Here is a 17,665-nt window from a genome sequence, read left to right as displayed (position 1 = left end):
TAACTACAAACAGAAGTGTACTTTTCATGATCCTAAAAAGTAAATTCTTGAAGTCAGGTTCTAGTTTATCCTGTTGAAGAATACACTTTAGTATTTCCAGCTAGTTTATTGATCTCATTTAACTTAATCTTCTCAATGAAATCCTCTATTGAGCTAGAGATTGGGATTATTTATTATTGTTGATTAGGTTGTCAGTTACATCCAGGATAAAATCTGGTGGAGCACATTGCATTTTGCTCTCTTGCATCTGCAGGAGAAATTTCAACACCAGATAAACAATTTGATATATTTTGTTGTTATCATTAGAGAACATCATTTCAGTTTGATTTAGAGAAAATTTTTGGTTTTATATAGTAACACAAATCTATAATGCAATCTTGATGGATCTATATACAGAAATACATGATCTTTTATTATGTGATACTAACTTTAAAAGAATGCTTTTCTTTAGTATGTCTTGCCTTCAGATTTAAAAAATTTTGAGGAGTAGGAGAGGTAATTAATTCATGTAGCTTATCATTGAATGAAATAAACTTTTAAGACTTTAGGTTATAATTAACGGATTCATTAATCACATGATAGTAATCACTGTATAAATGACATTTTGATACAGTAAGTAAAGAGTTCTGAATCCAGCTTCATTGTTATGTCTTTTTGTTTAGGCAGTAGAATGGCTAAGTGAACTTCTGGATGCTCTGCTTAAGACTCACATCAGATTGGGCGATGATGCTCAAGAAACGAAAGTTTTGCTGGAAAAGCATAGAAAATTTGTTGATGTTGCACAGGTGCAAAACTGGTTATCTTCCTTTTCCACAAGTTCAGTGTTTGAATAGCTTTCTGCATGATTATAATGTAACTTTACCCTCCAAGTACAAGAAGGTTAGTTTTGTTATTCCAGAAGTATCACAGAATTAAGAAAGTGTCAGCTGGTGCATCAAAACTAGCCTGCATAAACTTGAGAGGGTTTATGTTTCCCTGAATACATGTTCTGCATGGTCCCTCTGATTTATGCTATATATTGTGGCATTTTTTAGGCAATCCAGCTGTTGATTCACAGAAGTTAATATGAAATGGATGTTAATATCAGTAAATAAGAAACCTCACTTTCTGCATCTCACTAGTGTTAGCATAATAATACAGAACTTTTTTGTGGTGAAAAGTATCTTTCTTTTTTTTTTTTTTTTTAAAGACAGAATCTTCCTCTGTTGCCCAGGCTGGAGTGCAGTGATATAATCTCAGCTCACTGCAACCTCTGCCTCCCAGGTTCAAGCGATTCTCATGCCTCAAGCCGCCTGAGTAGCTGGGATTACAGGCACTGGCCACCACGCCTGGCTAGTTTTTGTATTTTTAATAGAGATGGGGTTTCACCTTGTTGGCCAGGCTGGTCTTGAACTCCTGACCTCAAGTGATCCACCCACCTCGGCCTCCCAAAGTGCTGGGATTACAGGTGTGAGCTACGGCGCCACGCCAATAAGTATCTTATTTTCCCTGATAATGAGTTCACATTGTAACAGGTGTAGTTTCCTATATGGAATATAAAGTGCCTAATTTCACCTTCTTTTGAAAGTAGTTTTGATTAATTCATAAGCAGACATTCTTTCTGACCAGTGAAATTTGGCGGATTGTGATGGGGGAAACAGAATGAAGTGGGGAAGCCTAACAGAAAGAGAGTTTTTTTCTAATTAAAAATTTTAAAACAATTTATTTTTTTGAGACAAGACCTTGCTCTGTCACCTACGATATAATGTGGTAGCACAATGATAGCTCTCTGCATCCTCCAACTCCTGGGTTCAAGTGATCCTCCTGCCTCAGCCTCCGAGGTAGCTGGGACTATAGGCAAGTGTGGCCAAACTCAACCAATTTTTTTTTTCATTTTTTTGGGGCAGGATCTTGCTATGTGGGCCAAGCTGGTCTTGAACTCCTAGGTTCAAGCGATCCTCCCACCTCAGCCTCCCAAAGTGCTGGGATTACAGACATGAGCCACTGTGCCTGGCCAAGAAACTTATTATAAACTAACCAAAAATATTGCTTCCCCTTTATTATTTATACACACAGATAATTTGTAGTAATAAGTGCCACTAGATTTATTCAGTATTGATTTCTAGTAGTGTCACTTAATTGTAAGGACAGTCTTCCTGCACACTTTCCTCATCCTTCTCTTAAGAATTCTTTTTTTATAATTTTATGTTTCCTTTTCTTTTTTAGAGCACTTATGACTATGGCAGACAGTTGCTACAGGCCACAGTGGTGTTATGCCAGTCTTTGCGTTGCACTTCTCGGTCATCTGGGGATACGCTTCCTCGATTGAACAGAGTATGGAAACAATTTACAATAGCATCTGAAGAGAGAGTACATAGGTTGGAAATGGCTATTGCATTTCACTCAAATGCTGAAAAGGTTTGCTTTTTTTTTGAAATGTTATTCTCAGTGGTATTTATTATATGTGTTTAAAGTGTGTTAATTTTAGTAATGTAACTATATGACTGATCTATTTTTCAATATTTATATTAGTTCCATTGTTAGTTTGCTTAGATATAATATATTGCCTTAGAGAGTTCAAATTAAATTCTTGATTCTTACCAGTGCTGGAGAGCTGTGATTAAAGAAATCTAGAACCACGTGGTAGTCTTCTCTTTACACTTGTCTCCTCACCAAGCCTGGTGTCCAGAATATGCCCTCTGTTCTTTAGAGTATCATGAGTTCATTCTCTTTCGTTATGCCTGGAAGGGAAACTTTTTGCTTTGGCAACTGCTATTAATTGTCACACATTTTCTAAAAGGCACCTTGTGATTTTATAAAGTAGGGACATTAAAAAAATAAGGACAAAAGTAAAATGCTTTTTTATATGGGTTCTTTAAAGATTCATTCTAGAATTTATTATTCAATGAATTAAGGTCATTAATTCCAGAAACAAAAGATAAAATATGCAGGGTTATTTGGACACATTTTCAATAGAACTTTTTTCTTACTCTTTGTAGTAAGAATTTATTGTACCCAAGCCTTACATATCCGTTCTGAAAAGGAACTTTATTATGTAGTTAATTTTGTTTTGATCTCTTACAATAAAAGTTTATACGTAGGGAATGTTCATTACACTTTGAGATATTAGCAAACCTAACTCGATCCATAGAACAGATGTTGCAAGGAACCTCAGGAATTAAACAGTTTCTGAGTTATGAAGTACATCTGTTGGGATGTGTCCATAGTTAACTCATTCTCAGCTGGTCATTGAACTCCATAGATCAGTGTTTGATGAACATGGGCCTAATGATAAATGGAAGTATACAAAATGGTGTAACTTGTTTACTGATTGTTTCAATGAGGATTTTTTATTATTAAGTATACTGTTAACATAGAAAACATACAGACCACAAGTATTCTGTGCAGTGAGATTTCACAAAGTGAACACACCTGTGTAATCAGTTTACTGTTCAAAAAAACAGAACATTACCAGCATCCAGAAGCTCCCCTCCGTTCCTGTAGTCACAGTACTGCTCCCCCCACCACCTCACTGTCAAAGAGTGACCATTGGCCCAATGTCTAGCACCACTGATAACTTTTGTTTTGTTTTTCAAGACGGAGTCTCACTCTGTCACCCAGGCTAGAGTGCAGTGGCACGATCTCGGCTCACTGCAAGCTCAGCCTCCCAGGTTCACGCCATTCTCCTGCCTCAGCCTCCCGAGTAGCTGGGACTACAGGCGCCCACCACCACACCTAGCTAATTTTTTAAATTTTTTAGTAGAGACGGGATTTCACTGTGTTAGCCAGAATGGTCTCCATCTCCTGACCTTGTAATTCACCCGCCTCGGCCTCCCGAAGTGCGGGGATTACAGGCGTGAGCCACCGTGCCTGGCCCACTGATGATTTTTTAGGATACTGCTTTTAACTACCTTTTAATGAGGTCATATAAGAATGAATAGAGTTGAAAGATTTTTTTGAATAGAAAGTTGTTTCCATTTTTTTTCTGTTACCTAGCCTTTGTCTTGTTTGTAGTAAATTTGATTTAAATTTGATTTACTTAGGTTGTACAAACTTAAGTAAAACCCTTTGTTATCAGATATTACTTTCTTCTTGACTGTATTCTATTTTACACCATTAAGCATAAATATAAATAACCACAACTATAAGCCAATTGTCTAGTATAATGATTAGAAAAATATCTGAATTAAATCTTGAGTTTTAAAATACAAAAATGTCTGTTTATGAGTAATGCTGAAGTAAACATGATTGAATTCCCTAAAGTGTAATGCAAAGAAAAGTTGTAAAAATGAGTACTTCTTTTTCTTCTCTGTCTCTCAAATTTTGCAGTTCTTTCTTGTGGTTTAATTTAAATAGTAATGGTTAGGGTGAAGTGAAGAACAGTATCTCATCAAGGACTATAGAGATTCCCATATTTGAATTATAACCTAATCATTTTACGGCAGTTAACTCAAGCCAGCAGATCACTTGTTAAATATTATCATCGAGCTAAGTTGTCACATCAGTTATATATTTGTACTCTGTTGTTTTTTATTCATATAATTTTTCATTTGTAATGTCTGTGTGCCTTTTGAGAACAGTCTATACCTCCTTCACCTTCCAGGCTGCTAAATAAACATAGAGTAAACTGTTCAATAAATGGCACTTAATAAATGAAAGAATACTTCTTAAGGACAGGTTGAACTTATTTTCCAAATAGTAGTCTAGCATTTTCTTTCTTGGAAATCACCATATTGTTAGTAGGAATTATGTATTGCATTTTGTTGTTTGAATTTCTTGAAGAATGTTGCCAATAATAGATCAATCTTACATAGTGGTATACCTGAAGATGCTAAGAACAAGAAAATGCCTTATAATCTACCACATTTGTATGAGCTTGATTCCATTTCTGTGTCTCTCTTTTCTCTCTTTTTTTTTTTTTTTTTTTTGGATCCTCTGAAACTGCAGACCTTTCTGTGTCTCTTAATTGATGTTGCTCTTTTATTTGCTGCAGATTTTGCAGGACTGTCCAGAAGAGCCTGAAGCTATTAATGATGAGGAGCAATTTGATGAAATTGAAGCAGTTGGGAAATCACTTTTGGATAGATTAACTGTTCCTGTAGTTTATCCTGATGGGTATGGGGCATGTTCTTATAATTTTATTTTTTATTGATGTGGTCTTAAAGTGAAATCATTAAAAGAGGAAATCTATTCTTTAAAAAGCCAAATAAATTAGGTTTGGTCCATATCTTTAACTCCTACGATAAATTAGTTTAAAATGAAAAGAAATCCACACCTCTTAGCCACAGTAATGGTACTTGCTGACATCAGATGTGTTGCTTCTTGACAGCTTGTTGTAGAATGATCATTGACTAGATTAAGACACTGGGTTCTAGCCTTGGCTATGATGGTAGGGAATAGTGTGGCTTGGGGCTTCATTCAGGAAAAGGAAGAGGGGACAAGGGACTAATGGTTAGGGAGTTCATAGTATATGCCAAGTACCAAGTGAAACATTTCACCTTCTTTTGACCAAAGAGGACCAAACCAGTATGATTATTCCTGATTTACAAATGAAGAAACTGAGGCCCAGAGAGATTAAGTAAGGCTCTCAGGATTTCACAGCTTCTAAGTGTTAGAGTAAGGATACAATCTCAGGTCTGTCTGTGTGACTCCAAACCTATTCTCTTTGTACCATGTTACATGGCATTCTAATTTCTTTATGTGTAAAGGGATGGGATCCTGATTTTCTTACACCTTTCCATTTCAAATAGTCAGTGATAAAAATATGAAATAATCTGATGCAAAATAAATGGACCAGGAAAAGAATCAGGAGGAACTTCATTCCCGGTGATTTAGATCTGATTCTTAGTGAAAATAATTTAGAGATAATCCAGAGGATATTTAATTCAAATGATAGAGTAAACAAACCATTAAATAAAAATACAAGTATCTTTAACATTGTGGTATAGTGTGATGGAGTGAGTCTGTGTACTCTGGAGCCAGAGGTCTCAGCTCTACCACCTACTCACTATAACACCTTGGGCAAGCCACTTAACCTTTGTGCCTCAGTTACCTAATCTAAAAACAGCCATGTAACACTCCTACCTCCTCAGGTTACGGGGGCGTGGGAATTACCTGAGCAAAATAAATACAAAGTACTTAAAACAGATCTGACACATAATAAGCACTGCTACTACTGTGCCATGATCTTCTAGTGATTATTTGGGATTGATATTGAAAAGATGGCATTTTATTCCCTTGAAAGAATATTATTCATAGTCTATACTTATGTTATCTCAAGCCACACCTAAACTTGAACAATTGGAAGTAGGCTAAAGTCACCTGAAGTCACCTACATCTGCAATAAAAGAGAACAAATTTCAGCTAGTAACCTAGTAACAGAATTATAGGTGTGTTTCTGGTTGTTCCATTCCAGGATCCCTTACCCTCCCTGATTCCTACATTTCACAACCAGTTGTCACACAATCAGCCTCCTGTTCTACCCATGTCAGCCTAGGAACACCTCTCCCTTTTATGCTTGCTTCAGCTTCTTGTCTGTGTTTCACAGATAGTCCATGTGTCATTTCCTCATCCTTTTAAGATAAAAGAATGTTAGTACTGTATATTCAAAGTTCACATCTACCTTTAACATTTTGGAATTGCTATTTTATTCCACTTTATATTCATATTAAAACTTATTTATATCTCTTTTAGGTATTTTGCTAAATTAAATATTTCCCAAAGTTGTGTGTAATGTTTTCCATAATTATTAATATAATGGTAATCTGTTTATGCCATGTATAGTTTGACAGGTTGGACAGATTTGTCTTTTATACCTTCTCCTGGTAAAAGAGATTGATGGTCTCTCTGGATTCACTGCTCGAAGACCTAGGTTCAAATTCTAGTTTTTCCCTGTGTGACTTTGCTTACATCATTTAACTTTCTAGGCTCCACTTTTCTGATCTAAAAAATAAAGAAATTAGCGTGATAATTTCTAAGAAATCTTCCAGCTCTAAAAATATTCTGTGACTCTGAATACAGTATCTTTGAGAGTAGAATAAAATTAATGATTTTATCTGTTAATGTACCAATGTCATAACATTATAAAGAATATTTATTTTGCTTGCCAGCTGTATAGACAAGTGGTGTCCCCAGCCAGTAGTACTCAAGTACATGTATAAATTTTGTGTTTGTGTATGCTTCTGGACCCACATATTTCCAGTGTTTCATTGTTCGGTTTGTTGCTATTATCTCATAAGTACACATGATATAACCTTTACACCACCAATATATTTTTCTCATCATGTCTTAATGTATTTTATGCCATTTTAAAAAATGTTTTTCCTGCTGAATTTCCTGCTCACAGATAAACGGTATGATCACAGATAAACTGATATTTACACATAGGCTATCTCATGTAGATTTTTTATGGTAAACTTTTGCTTCTATTTGTATTCACTGCAGTTAATGGATTTGTATTAATCTGAGGTTTTTCTGTGTGTTTGGATTTTTAGAACCGAACAATATTTCGGGAGTCCAAGTGACATGGCTTCTACTGCAGAACACATCAGAGACAGGATGAAACTAGTTAATCTCAAAAGGCAGCAGCTGAGACATCCTGAAATGGTGACCACAGAGAGCTAATAGCTACCAGCTACCTACAGATTTGCAGTTCATAATCCCGCATGTTGTCAACATACTACAGCATTAGCCACCACACTAAGATGCATTTCACAGCCAAAATAAGTCTCATTTCTTTTCATGACACATTTCTCTTTATATGTTAACACCTTGCTATTACCAAGGCATAATTACTTAACATGCTTCGAGGCTGTAGACTCCAAGTATCTTAAAAGAAGGAACTATAAACATTGCACTGAAAACTTGCTTTAAAGCTTTACCTGACCTGTCAGTTTGTAGATAAACAACTGATAATAAGCTTTGAATGGTGCTAATAAGAGTAGGAATTTTCTCTATTTAAAAAAAAAAAAAAAAAGGTTGCCCTTCCTCCACAGGTGATTTAGTAAATTTAGGCAGTAGTTAAACTCTTATTAGTAAATAGTGGTGTCCTCAAAATTTTACTTTGTAATTCTTCAGAATTGATTATTTTTATTGTGTCAATATGGAGAAAACCTTTCAGATCTTTGATATATCATAGTCATTAAAAGACCTTTTCCTATTTGTATTGATAACGTATTAAAAGTTGTTTGTGCTTAATAAAAGACTTCTTTAAACATCTTATTTAATTTAGTAGTTACATCCTATTTCTAAACATGAGTGCCTTATTTAAAAGGGCATTCTTAGGACTGTGAAGATGGTTTAATATTTGTTTTTTCATGGTGGTTGCATGTGTTTTAGACAGGAAATTCATATGTAAGCATGTATATATAATAAATAAGCATGTTTATCATGAAAAATTATTGTGAACAATTTAGATCTTTAAGAACTTATTAATAATGGAATACTATTTCTAATTTTTCTCTTCTTCAACTTGAAAAATATTCTCAAAATTATTAACTACCCTGAAGATACTTTGTCTTTAGGGGAGGAGGGCTGAGGAAGAAGGCATACACAATTACTTCAGTGTAATCCTTTATATCAGAGTAATCTTTCTGGAACTAAAATAGCAATTGTTAATAAAATTTAGTTTCTCATTATAGTCTAAAAGCAAAATAAATTCTTAAGTAGTCCAGTAACAGAACTGTATGACTCCTTTAGAAATAAAATTTATCATGAAATGCTAGTGCTTTTAAGTTTGTATTAAGTTTAAATGGTGAAATGCATATAATTTAAATTTTGCGTATTTTTATTTCAGAAAATTTTTTAAAAGATTAAAAATTATTTTTTAGGCTTGTAGTTGTTACAAAATTACAAACGAGTTGTATACTGGTTCCTTTTTGAGGTCTACAAACATGTTCATGTATCCTCCGATGCAAAAAAAAAAAAAAAACAACCCTCCCTCTTAACCTAGATTTTCCAACCTTCTTCACTGACAGACTTCTTGGAGAAATCCACATCCAATGCCCCTACATCCTCATCACTCACTACTCGGCACCTTGTAGTCTGGTTTTACATAGTACTCTACTGAAACTTCTTTTGAAAGTCAACAGTGGCCTCCAGTTACCAAACTGAATGGTTTTTTCTCTGTCTGAATCCCTTACCCTTTTCTCTCTGCAACATTTACACCATTGAGCAACCTTTCCTAGACAGTGTCTCCTTCCTTGAAGATGCTATCCTCTGAAATAACTGTGAGTACAGTCGCATAACCCTAATTTAAGATGTGCCTGCTGAACATGTGCTCTCTCAGATCCTGTCCTCAGAATGCTTTTGGCTCTTCTCTAGGTATCTCATCCTTATGGTTTTAATTTTATACCAGTGTTCTGGATTACATATCTGGTCCAGAAATCTAGACCTGTACTTCTTTTTAATTGCCTACTTGACATTTCAACCTTGATTAAAGATTTACAATATTTATCACCTTTTCCTTCTGGAACAATTTAGGTTAATGGTGCAGCCTTTTTTCCTAGTCAAACATGCCAGGAAATTCAGGGCAAAGTTCAACTGCTCCCTCTTGTCTTATGTGGTCACTGCTTCTGAGAACATCCAGGAAGTTCTTTCTATACTTGATAATCTTCTCAGTCCTTTGGGGCTTTACTGCTATGAGTATGAACTTTTGTGATTATTTATTTCAATCTTCATGATGGTGCTAGTCACATTCTACAGTTGTTTATGTCTGTACCCACTAAGCTCTTTTGAGGGAAGGAATCTTGTCTTCTCCCATTCCCAGTCTTGCTCATGCATAACAGATGCCCAGTCCTCCTAAATATGAATGGTGTATTATAGGCATTAGTAATAATCCCTGTTATATTGCAGTCTGAAGTATGTTTTAAATATACTTATTTTTTAAAGTTAGAACTGACTTACAAGTGAATCTATTCTTAGATTCTTAGATACTACTTTAGATATTTAGTTATACTCAATAACTGAATATCAGTACTCAATATCTGTTTCTTCTACTGAATTTCAGAGTAGTTAGAATGTTTTTCTTAAGACTTTGCTAGAAAGGAACTGGTTTGTTAGTAATTCCACCATCAACTCATAGAGTTATAATTGCCAAATGAGTTAATTTTTATATAACTTAAGCTATCCTACCTACAAAAAGTAAAATAAGGCCGGATTCATAAATGTTATTTGTAAATGGAGTGTTTCACATGAGTCAAGTCTGATTTTAACATATTGAATGTCGTTGCTCCTCATCTGTAAATTTGCTGCTGCTTTCATATGTGTATCTGTACATACACAGAGTTATGAATGAAAATCCAACAATGCCCTAAAGTGACTTTTTTCCATAGGGTCATAGCTCACTTAAAGTGAACATGTGAAAAAAGTGACTGCAATATGTTTGAAACCACAAGCTGTTTCTTTTGCTTTCTTTTTTTTTTTTTTTTTGGAGACGGAGTCTCGCTCTGTCACCCAGGCTGGAGTGCAGTGGTGCGATCTCCGCTCAGCCCCATGCAAGCCCCGCCTCCCAGGTTCACACCATTCTCCTGCCTCAGCCTCCCAAGTAGCTGGGACTACAGGTGTGCACCACCATGCCCGGCTAATTTTTTGTATTTTTAGTAGAGACGGGTTTCACTGTGTTAGCCAGGATGGTCTCGATTTCCTGACCTCGTGATCTGCCCGCCTCGGCCTCCCAAAGTGCTGGGATTCCAGGCGTGAGCCACCGTGCCCGGCCTCCACAAGCTGTTTCTATGTCATAAATTAACATCAGCTTGCAAATCTCCGTAAGAACCACTCATTTCTAATTGGTATATGTCACAACCTCCCACATTCCTTTAGCCCATCTCAGGGAATTATTGAAATGCTGGCAGGATTAGTTTTATTTTGTTTGGTTTTTTGGGTTTTTTTTTTTTGTTTGAGGATTTTTTTTTTCTTTCATCTTATCATTTGTTTGCTCCTGTGTAAACTTAATATTTAATGGCATTTTGGCATCTGTTCTTCACACATGTCTATCCCAGCAGAGTTATGATGCAAAAATGATAACTTCATTTTAGGTCAGATTGGCTTTGTTCCCAGTCCTCATTGTTGGTGACTTTGTTCTGTTCTGGTGACTCATTGGTGATGTTGATGAAACTGCTCAGCCTGCCAGCTGGGATATTGATGGCAGGTGTAGGCTTCATTGCTAGGTAGAAGATTGAATACTTCTCACTTTATAGAAATTTACATTGGCTATTGCTCCCATGTGTTAGCTAGTCTTAACGTGTTTGTTATTTCATTATCTTATTAGCTGACATATGGAGTGGTATTATTATTAGTGTCATACTCCTTAGTATGAGCATGACAATTAAGTTACCTTACTGATAGTGATGAGTAAACCATACTCTCTGATATAAACCCATTGTTACCAATTATGTGATTATGAAGTTAGCTGAATCTGTCTCACTATGTGGTCTACATTCGAAGAAATAGTCAGAATTCTCTACTATATTGTAAGTTACTTGTCAGTAGAGATTGGGCGTTTTTATGTACTCCTCCCCTTCTCACATCCTACCCAAAATACACAAGGCCATAGTAAAATACTGTTGCTACTAAAAACTAAACATACTGTGGCTGCTAATGTCCTTTACATCTTCAGTACAGGCAGAAACAAGCACCATTAAGTATATTATCAGTAGTGAGATCTGTATGATTAGGATATCTTTTCTTAAGCCCCCAAAGGAAAAATTCTCTAGCATTAAAAACATGGCTGGAACATAACTAAGCAGTTAACCTAATTAGTAGACTTCTTGTTAACTTTCAATCCTAAAAATGAAAAGCTTCAGTTGGGAGTAGAAAATATACTATGCTGGTATATAGAGCAACAAATACCCTGATGAGATGAAGTAGAAACTTACCATTTGACATTATTTGACTTTCATTCATGCTACTGAAAAGTCTAGGTTTAGCTAAGAAGCATAAATAATGGCAATACTTGTAGAGGAAAGACCATACCAGCTAAAACAAGAACTGTAATGAATATAATGGAAAGTGTTTGGAGCTTGAATACTTGGCTTCAAAAATCTGGCTTTGCTATTTACTGTGACCTTGGTTAAAAAAAAAATCTGAGAATTTCTCTGGGACTGTAAAATAGAGAAGTCATACCAATTTCGAGGATAAAATATATAAAGAAGTGTTGAAACCAAAATATCCAGAAATAAACAGAATGGAAAGTATCATTGCTATAATTATCTTTTCAGAATAGAAAATAGAGTATTCTTTTTTCTTTCTGTTGTCTCACATGACAAGCATGGGATGGTGAGGAAATGGCACTTTGCTTATGTTCGCTGCCCCCCCGCCCCATTAGCTCCACCACCCCTTCACCCTCACCTCCAGTTCACTAGTGTGTCAGAATGTACGTTCAGAATTAACACACTGAAGATACAAAAGGTATAGTTGGTAAGCTCATCAGTAAATAATAAGGCTTTGAAATCTGACAAATTAGCTGTTTTTATAGGAAGATAATAGACCAGCAAGATGGAAGACAAGTGGTGAGTATCATGTTTTGAGGTTGACAGGGTGTGATGTAACCCCATTAATAGACATAAGTAAAAGCACGTCATACTAGGAGTTAGTATTAGTGAGCAAGCACCAACCAGTGGAAACAACAAGAGCATAAATCTGTTATTTATGAAGTATCCCAATAATGAGGTTAAAAAAAAAAAACCCAACAACAAAACATGACAAGACCACAATTAGTGCTGGTTATGCTTAAGAGCAGTCTCTTGGTAAACTCAGGCAGTGATGAACAGAAAATGGCCAACTGATACTATAATAGAGGCACAGAACTAAGGACACTCCATGAGCTGGCATAAATACAGGGGAGTCTAAGACTGAAAAACATTCGTGGGTATGACACTTAATATCACTCAACATTACTGCAGAATTTTAAAGCAAACATGAAAGCTTGAGAATAAACACTCGTTCCTGTACTTCAAGAAAAAGCAGAACCTGTACTAGAACATGAAGAACTTAGAGATCAAAAGACAGCCAGAACTATGATGAAATATTTTGAAAGCAGTGGGCACATTTTTTAAAGATTTTTTTTTTAGAACTTTATGAGGCTATATATAATTCCTATATATAATTTTATAGGAATTCTTAACTGAAAATAGTTATCAACTGCTAGTTATCAGGAACAGTGTTATTAGGGATTTTAAGTTAGGCATGTAGAAAACTTTCTGACAAAAGGGCTATTGAACTCAAGCCAGTTTCCAGTGAATCTCCAGGAGGCACCTTAGAAGTCTTTACGAGCTGAATATCATGTCTAGAGGGTCCAAATGCATCTCTCTTGGGGGAAAAATGAGAGATGACTGGATGCCTTTCCACTCAGAACACAGTAGCTCACTCATTATTTATGACCAAGCCTCATGTCTTTTCTATTACAGTTACAGATTCTTTTTTAGTCTGGAAAAATAAAATTTCTGTGTTTGGTTTTTCTCTTAGGAATGTTTTCTCATCTGAACTCTTATCTTTATGGCCAACAAATTTGCTCAGAACATATCAAAACATATCTATTAGATTTTGTAAAGGTGTGAGAGGATCGAAATACCACTTTGACAATTACAAACCAGAGTAGATTTGAGTACTGATTGCTCACATCACACTTAGAAATAGTCTCAGAAGCCTTTAAGAGAAACTTACTTATCAATGGACACTTAGAAGAATTTGATGATTATACTGTCCAAACATCAATAATGAAATTCTCAGCAGCATTATTTGGTAAACATTGCACCCTATATGTTTACCCAACATTTTGTTATGAAAATTATCAGGTACACTAAAAAGTTAAAATGTATAGTGTACTCACTAGATGCTAATTAGCATTACCTGTGCTTGCTTTGTCATATCCATCAGTTCATATTATTTGATGCATTTTAAACTGCATATCATTAACTAGAGTTCATTGTTGGCTTTTTTTACATAAGATTAGCATACAATGAAGTGCATAGAACATACATGTTCACTGAGGTTTGGCAAATGCATATACTGCCATGGAAATAGGAAACAATATCACCACCCTAGAAAATTTCCACATGGCCCTTTCCAGTCAATTCCTGTCCCTACTTGACCCTCAAAGGCAACCACTGTTCCTTTTCCTACCATAAGATTTTCTGTTGTAAAAGTTTATATAAATTTATATGTAGATTCACACAACATGTATACTTTTCTACAAGGCTTCATTTTTTTATTGCTGTTCTTTTTTATTGCTGAGTAGTATTCCACTGTATGACAATATTACAGTTTATTTAATTTCCTATTATTGATAGATACCTGGACTGTTTCCAGAATTGGCCATTATAAATAAAGCTGCTATGACCATTCTTATATAAGTCTTTGTGAACATAGGTTTTCATTTCTTTGCAGTCAATTCCTTGGATTAGAATTGCTGGGTCACAGGGTAGTTTTAAAAGAAACTGTCATACCTTTTTCCAGTTCAGTTTTTATTGTGCCCTGTATTTTGTATTTTGATGTGCATAAAGGTGTAAACTATTTTTATGATCCATATTGAATATTAGAAGAAGCGAGTTTGGAATAACAATAGCATTATACATGGTCGAGAATGGCAGTTGGAGCTATTTGAGGAAAGCAAAGACCTGTCTGCCCCAAACAGCTCCTCAAGGAGTTCCTATGCCTGAAACTTTAGCAATATTTCACTCCTTGAAAGGTTAAAGCCCAACCATGGTGATATGTTAGCTAGAAGAAACAGCACTTGTTTTGTTTATGTTACTAACTTTCACCACCCGTTTTCAGTAGGTAAAGTAAAACTGATCATTGAACAGAAAAGGTTATTTTGTGATGAGGTTGAGGGAGTAGTGGAAAGCATGTATTGCTAGTAAGTCCCAGGTACAGCAATGTGAGAGAGAGTCACCTGGGCAGGGAAGTCCCGCAAATGGTGGTCAGAAGAGCAGAAAACAGGGTGGGAAAAATTCTACCTCACAGTTTTGCATAGGGGATAGCTATGCTCTTACGGCACATTTTAGCCTTTAAAAATATTTTCAATATTGTCTCTTTATTCAGTACCACCCAGCTGTAGTTTTTTCACACTCTGATGACTTTCTTATCCACTCTGTTTTACCTCTCCCAGCTGTTCTATTACACACAGCATTCACCTGTATTAGCCTATAAAATTATAATCATCTGTGTGTTTCTAATGCTCATTTTCAAAAATATGTATGGTTTATTCGATTTTTCCTGTTAAAATTTTAAGGGCTGGGAAATTTGGCTTCTACTGTAAATCCTTATAATGTTCCATATATTGTAAATATGCAATAAAAATGTTAAAACCTATAATGGCAGCAGGTTTTGGTATGTATTTCTTTGATATATTGTCACTTTGGACAATAAGTTTGATTTCTATTAATAAAAATTGTTCATAAAATCTAGGGAGAATTAAGTCACACTGGTATCTATAAGATAATCTGGTGAATTCTGCATCTTTGAATCAATTTGAATTATTTTTTTGTAAAGGTTTAAATTTCTTCTAACAATGTTACCTAAAACCTTTTATTAAATCAAAAATGTAACTTGTACATTCTGAAATAACCTGGAGTCTTAGAAGACAGAAGCTTCTCCTTCCCTCTCCCATGACCCCAACGCCCCCTTCCCACAGGCTTGGCACAGAAGTTCAGTGCTTTCTCTAGATCTTGTGGTGGTGTCAGAAATAGGTTCTCGCCATAATAGACAGTGGTTAAATTTCCTTTGTTCCTACTGAGAAGTCTATTTTTAAGGCATAAAAGATGAATGTGTATTTGGGGATGGAGGAGGCATATTAGAACAAAGCAATATTTAAAGTAAAATCATATGCTATAAACAATAGCAGTTCCAGAATGACTACTAGGGATTTCAGATTGCCAGAGTTTGGAAATTGGCAAGCCCTTATACCTTGTCCAATGAAATTAACTACATTTGAGTGACAGTTCAACATACGAGCAAAAAAAAAATATAGAAGAACAATGTACATTTGTTATTAATAGGTATGTTTACACGTTAGAGTATCCACCCATCTCTAGGTTTTCCATTAGATGCTTCGTGTATCCACAAACCTGTTTCAAACCATTGAAGTGATCTTACCATTGTGTTTGGTCAAAATAAAATTGGAAGAAAATGTGAATGAGTAAATAGCAACGCTTGACATTCCTGTCTTTTTAATACATTTTATTCTTGTGTTTAGAACTTTTTCAGAATAGGAGTATCAGCTCCACTAATTGTATACATATACACAAATACTAACAGTTGTGTCCATCTGGGAGTCCTGTATTGATGGCAGTATCAGGCTTTCCTAGAATCTTCTGTTAGAACTGTTAGAACTGGGAACATACTTTCCCATAAAAAAATGATTAAAATGCAATTAGTCTTTTTCAACTACATTATGAGTTAAGCAAGCTACTTTAAGGTGACCTACAAATCTAGCATTAATAATACTACTGTATAAGTTGTTAACAACTGACCTACCAATATATTTTTAGGGTATGTCCCATTCATTAGTTGGAAGCCGCTCTTGTTCTAAGAAAATGTTTAGAACTCGGACCATAAAGATAGTACTGGTACTTAGGACATGAACATAGATTAAGTTTTAAAGGAGGACTATAGTTGCATTGTAGACATGTAGTTAGAACTAGAATATGTGGTCTACACCAATGGTTATCAAACATGAATGTGCCTACAAATCAACTGGAGATGTTATTAAAATGCAGTTTCTGATTCAGTAAATCTAGGGTAGGACCAAAGGTTTTTGCATTTTCAATGTTTCTAGCTGCTGTTGATGCTGCCAGTCTGCAGACCACACTTCTGACTGCAAGATTCTAGAATACCTTTTATAAAAACCTCAGTATATAAACTTTTCAGAGGCAACATCTGATCATCCTGCAAATTACCTACTTTCTCTAATTTAAGTAGAAGACTACAGAGATGGCATTTTGGGAATTATATACTTATAGGGACTAGAGAAACCAAATGTATTTATGAAGTTAACACATTCTGAAAGATTAGCACATCCAATCTATGGTAAAAATTATTAGCAAATTCAAAACAGTGAAGCCTGAACTGTCATTTTCCAGTATCTCATCAGTGAGGGAAGGTTGTTTTCAAAACTGGAAATAACTAATTCCTTTATGCTTTATTCTTTAAAATTCCATTTAAGAGTAATGTGTAGTTACTATTTTTTACAGTACTCTAGTAAATAGAGAAAAATATTAAAAAAAAAACTTCCTATAATTTATCAATACTGAGAACATACAGTTAATATTTGATATATTTTCTTTGTATTTAACCTAACAAGATTATGCTAGCATTCAACTTTATTTCCTGCTTTTTACAGCTATATCATTAAAAAGTTATTAAACTTTTTTCCCAGTTTAAGTCAATAGCTGTGTAATATTCAATAATATGTAAATACCATGATTTAACTATTACACTCTTAGGTAAAACATTTAGTTTCTTTCTTTCTCTTTCTTTCTTAATGGTACTATAAGTAATGCTGCAATGAACATCCTTGCTCTTAACTTTTTGACAGCATCTCTCCTTGGGATTGATTCCTGAAAGTAGAAATCTTGGATTGGAATGTATCCATATTTTGAGGCTTTTAATAGATATGGCCAAATTGCTTTCCAGAAGGTTAGGTAGATGTATGTGTCTGTTAACAGTTACACATACATCGTGTATATGGCAC

The 17,665-nt window shown here is 35.0% G+C and overlaps 1 protein-coding gene across 10 annotated transcripts in view; it reads left to right on the top strand.

The window, feature by feature from the left end:
• SESTD1 (SEC14 and spectrin domain containing 1) overlaps window positions 1–8,701 on the top strand; it is a 151,385-nt gene extending 142,684 nt beyond the window's left edge. For 7 of the 10 annotated variants that reach the window (XR_012421288.1, XR_012421287.1, XM_045367328.3 and 4 more), the window contains 4 exons: window positions 663–785; window positions 2,206–2,397; window positions 4,973–5,094; window positions 7,473–8,701. Coding sequence is in view for 5 of the 10 variants with exons in the window: in XM_045367328.3 (XP_045223263.1) it covers window positions 663–785; window positions 2,206–2,397; window positions 4,973–5,094; window positions 7,473–7,602 (567 nt within the window). In the remaining 5 variants the exon portion in view is untranslated. Of the gene's footprint in view, window positions 1–662; window positions 880–2,205; window positions 2,398–4,972; window positions 5,095–7,472 lie in introns of all 10 variants that reach the window. The other 3 variants (XR_012421285.1, XR_012421286.1, XR_012421284.1) reach the window with 1 other exon arrangement.
• The last annotated feature ends 8,964 nt before the right edge of the window (window positions 8,702–17,665 follow it).

Source organism: Macaca fascicularis, chromosome 12 (assembly GCF_037993035.2).
Source record: "Macaca fascicularis isolate 582-1 chromosome 12, T2T-MFA8v1.1".
NCBI lineage: Eukaryota > Metazoa > Chordata > Mammalia > Primates > Cercopithecidae > Macaca > Macaca fascicularis.
Note: the sequence above shows the minus strand (reverse complement) of the source record. Positions and strands in the feature narration are given on the sequence as shown.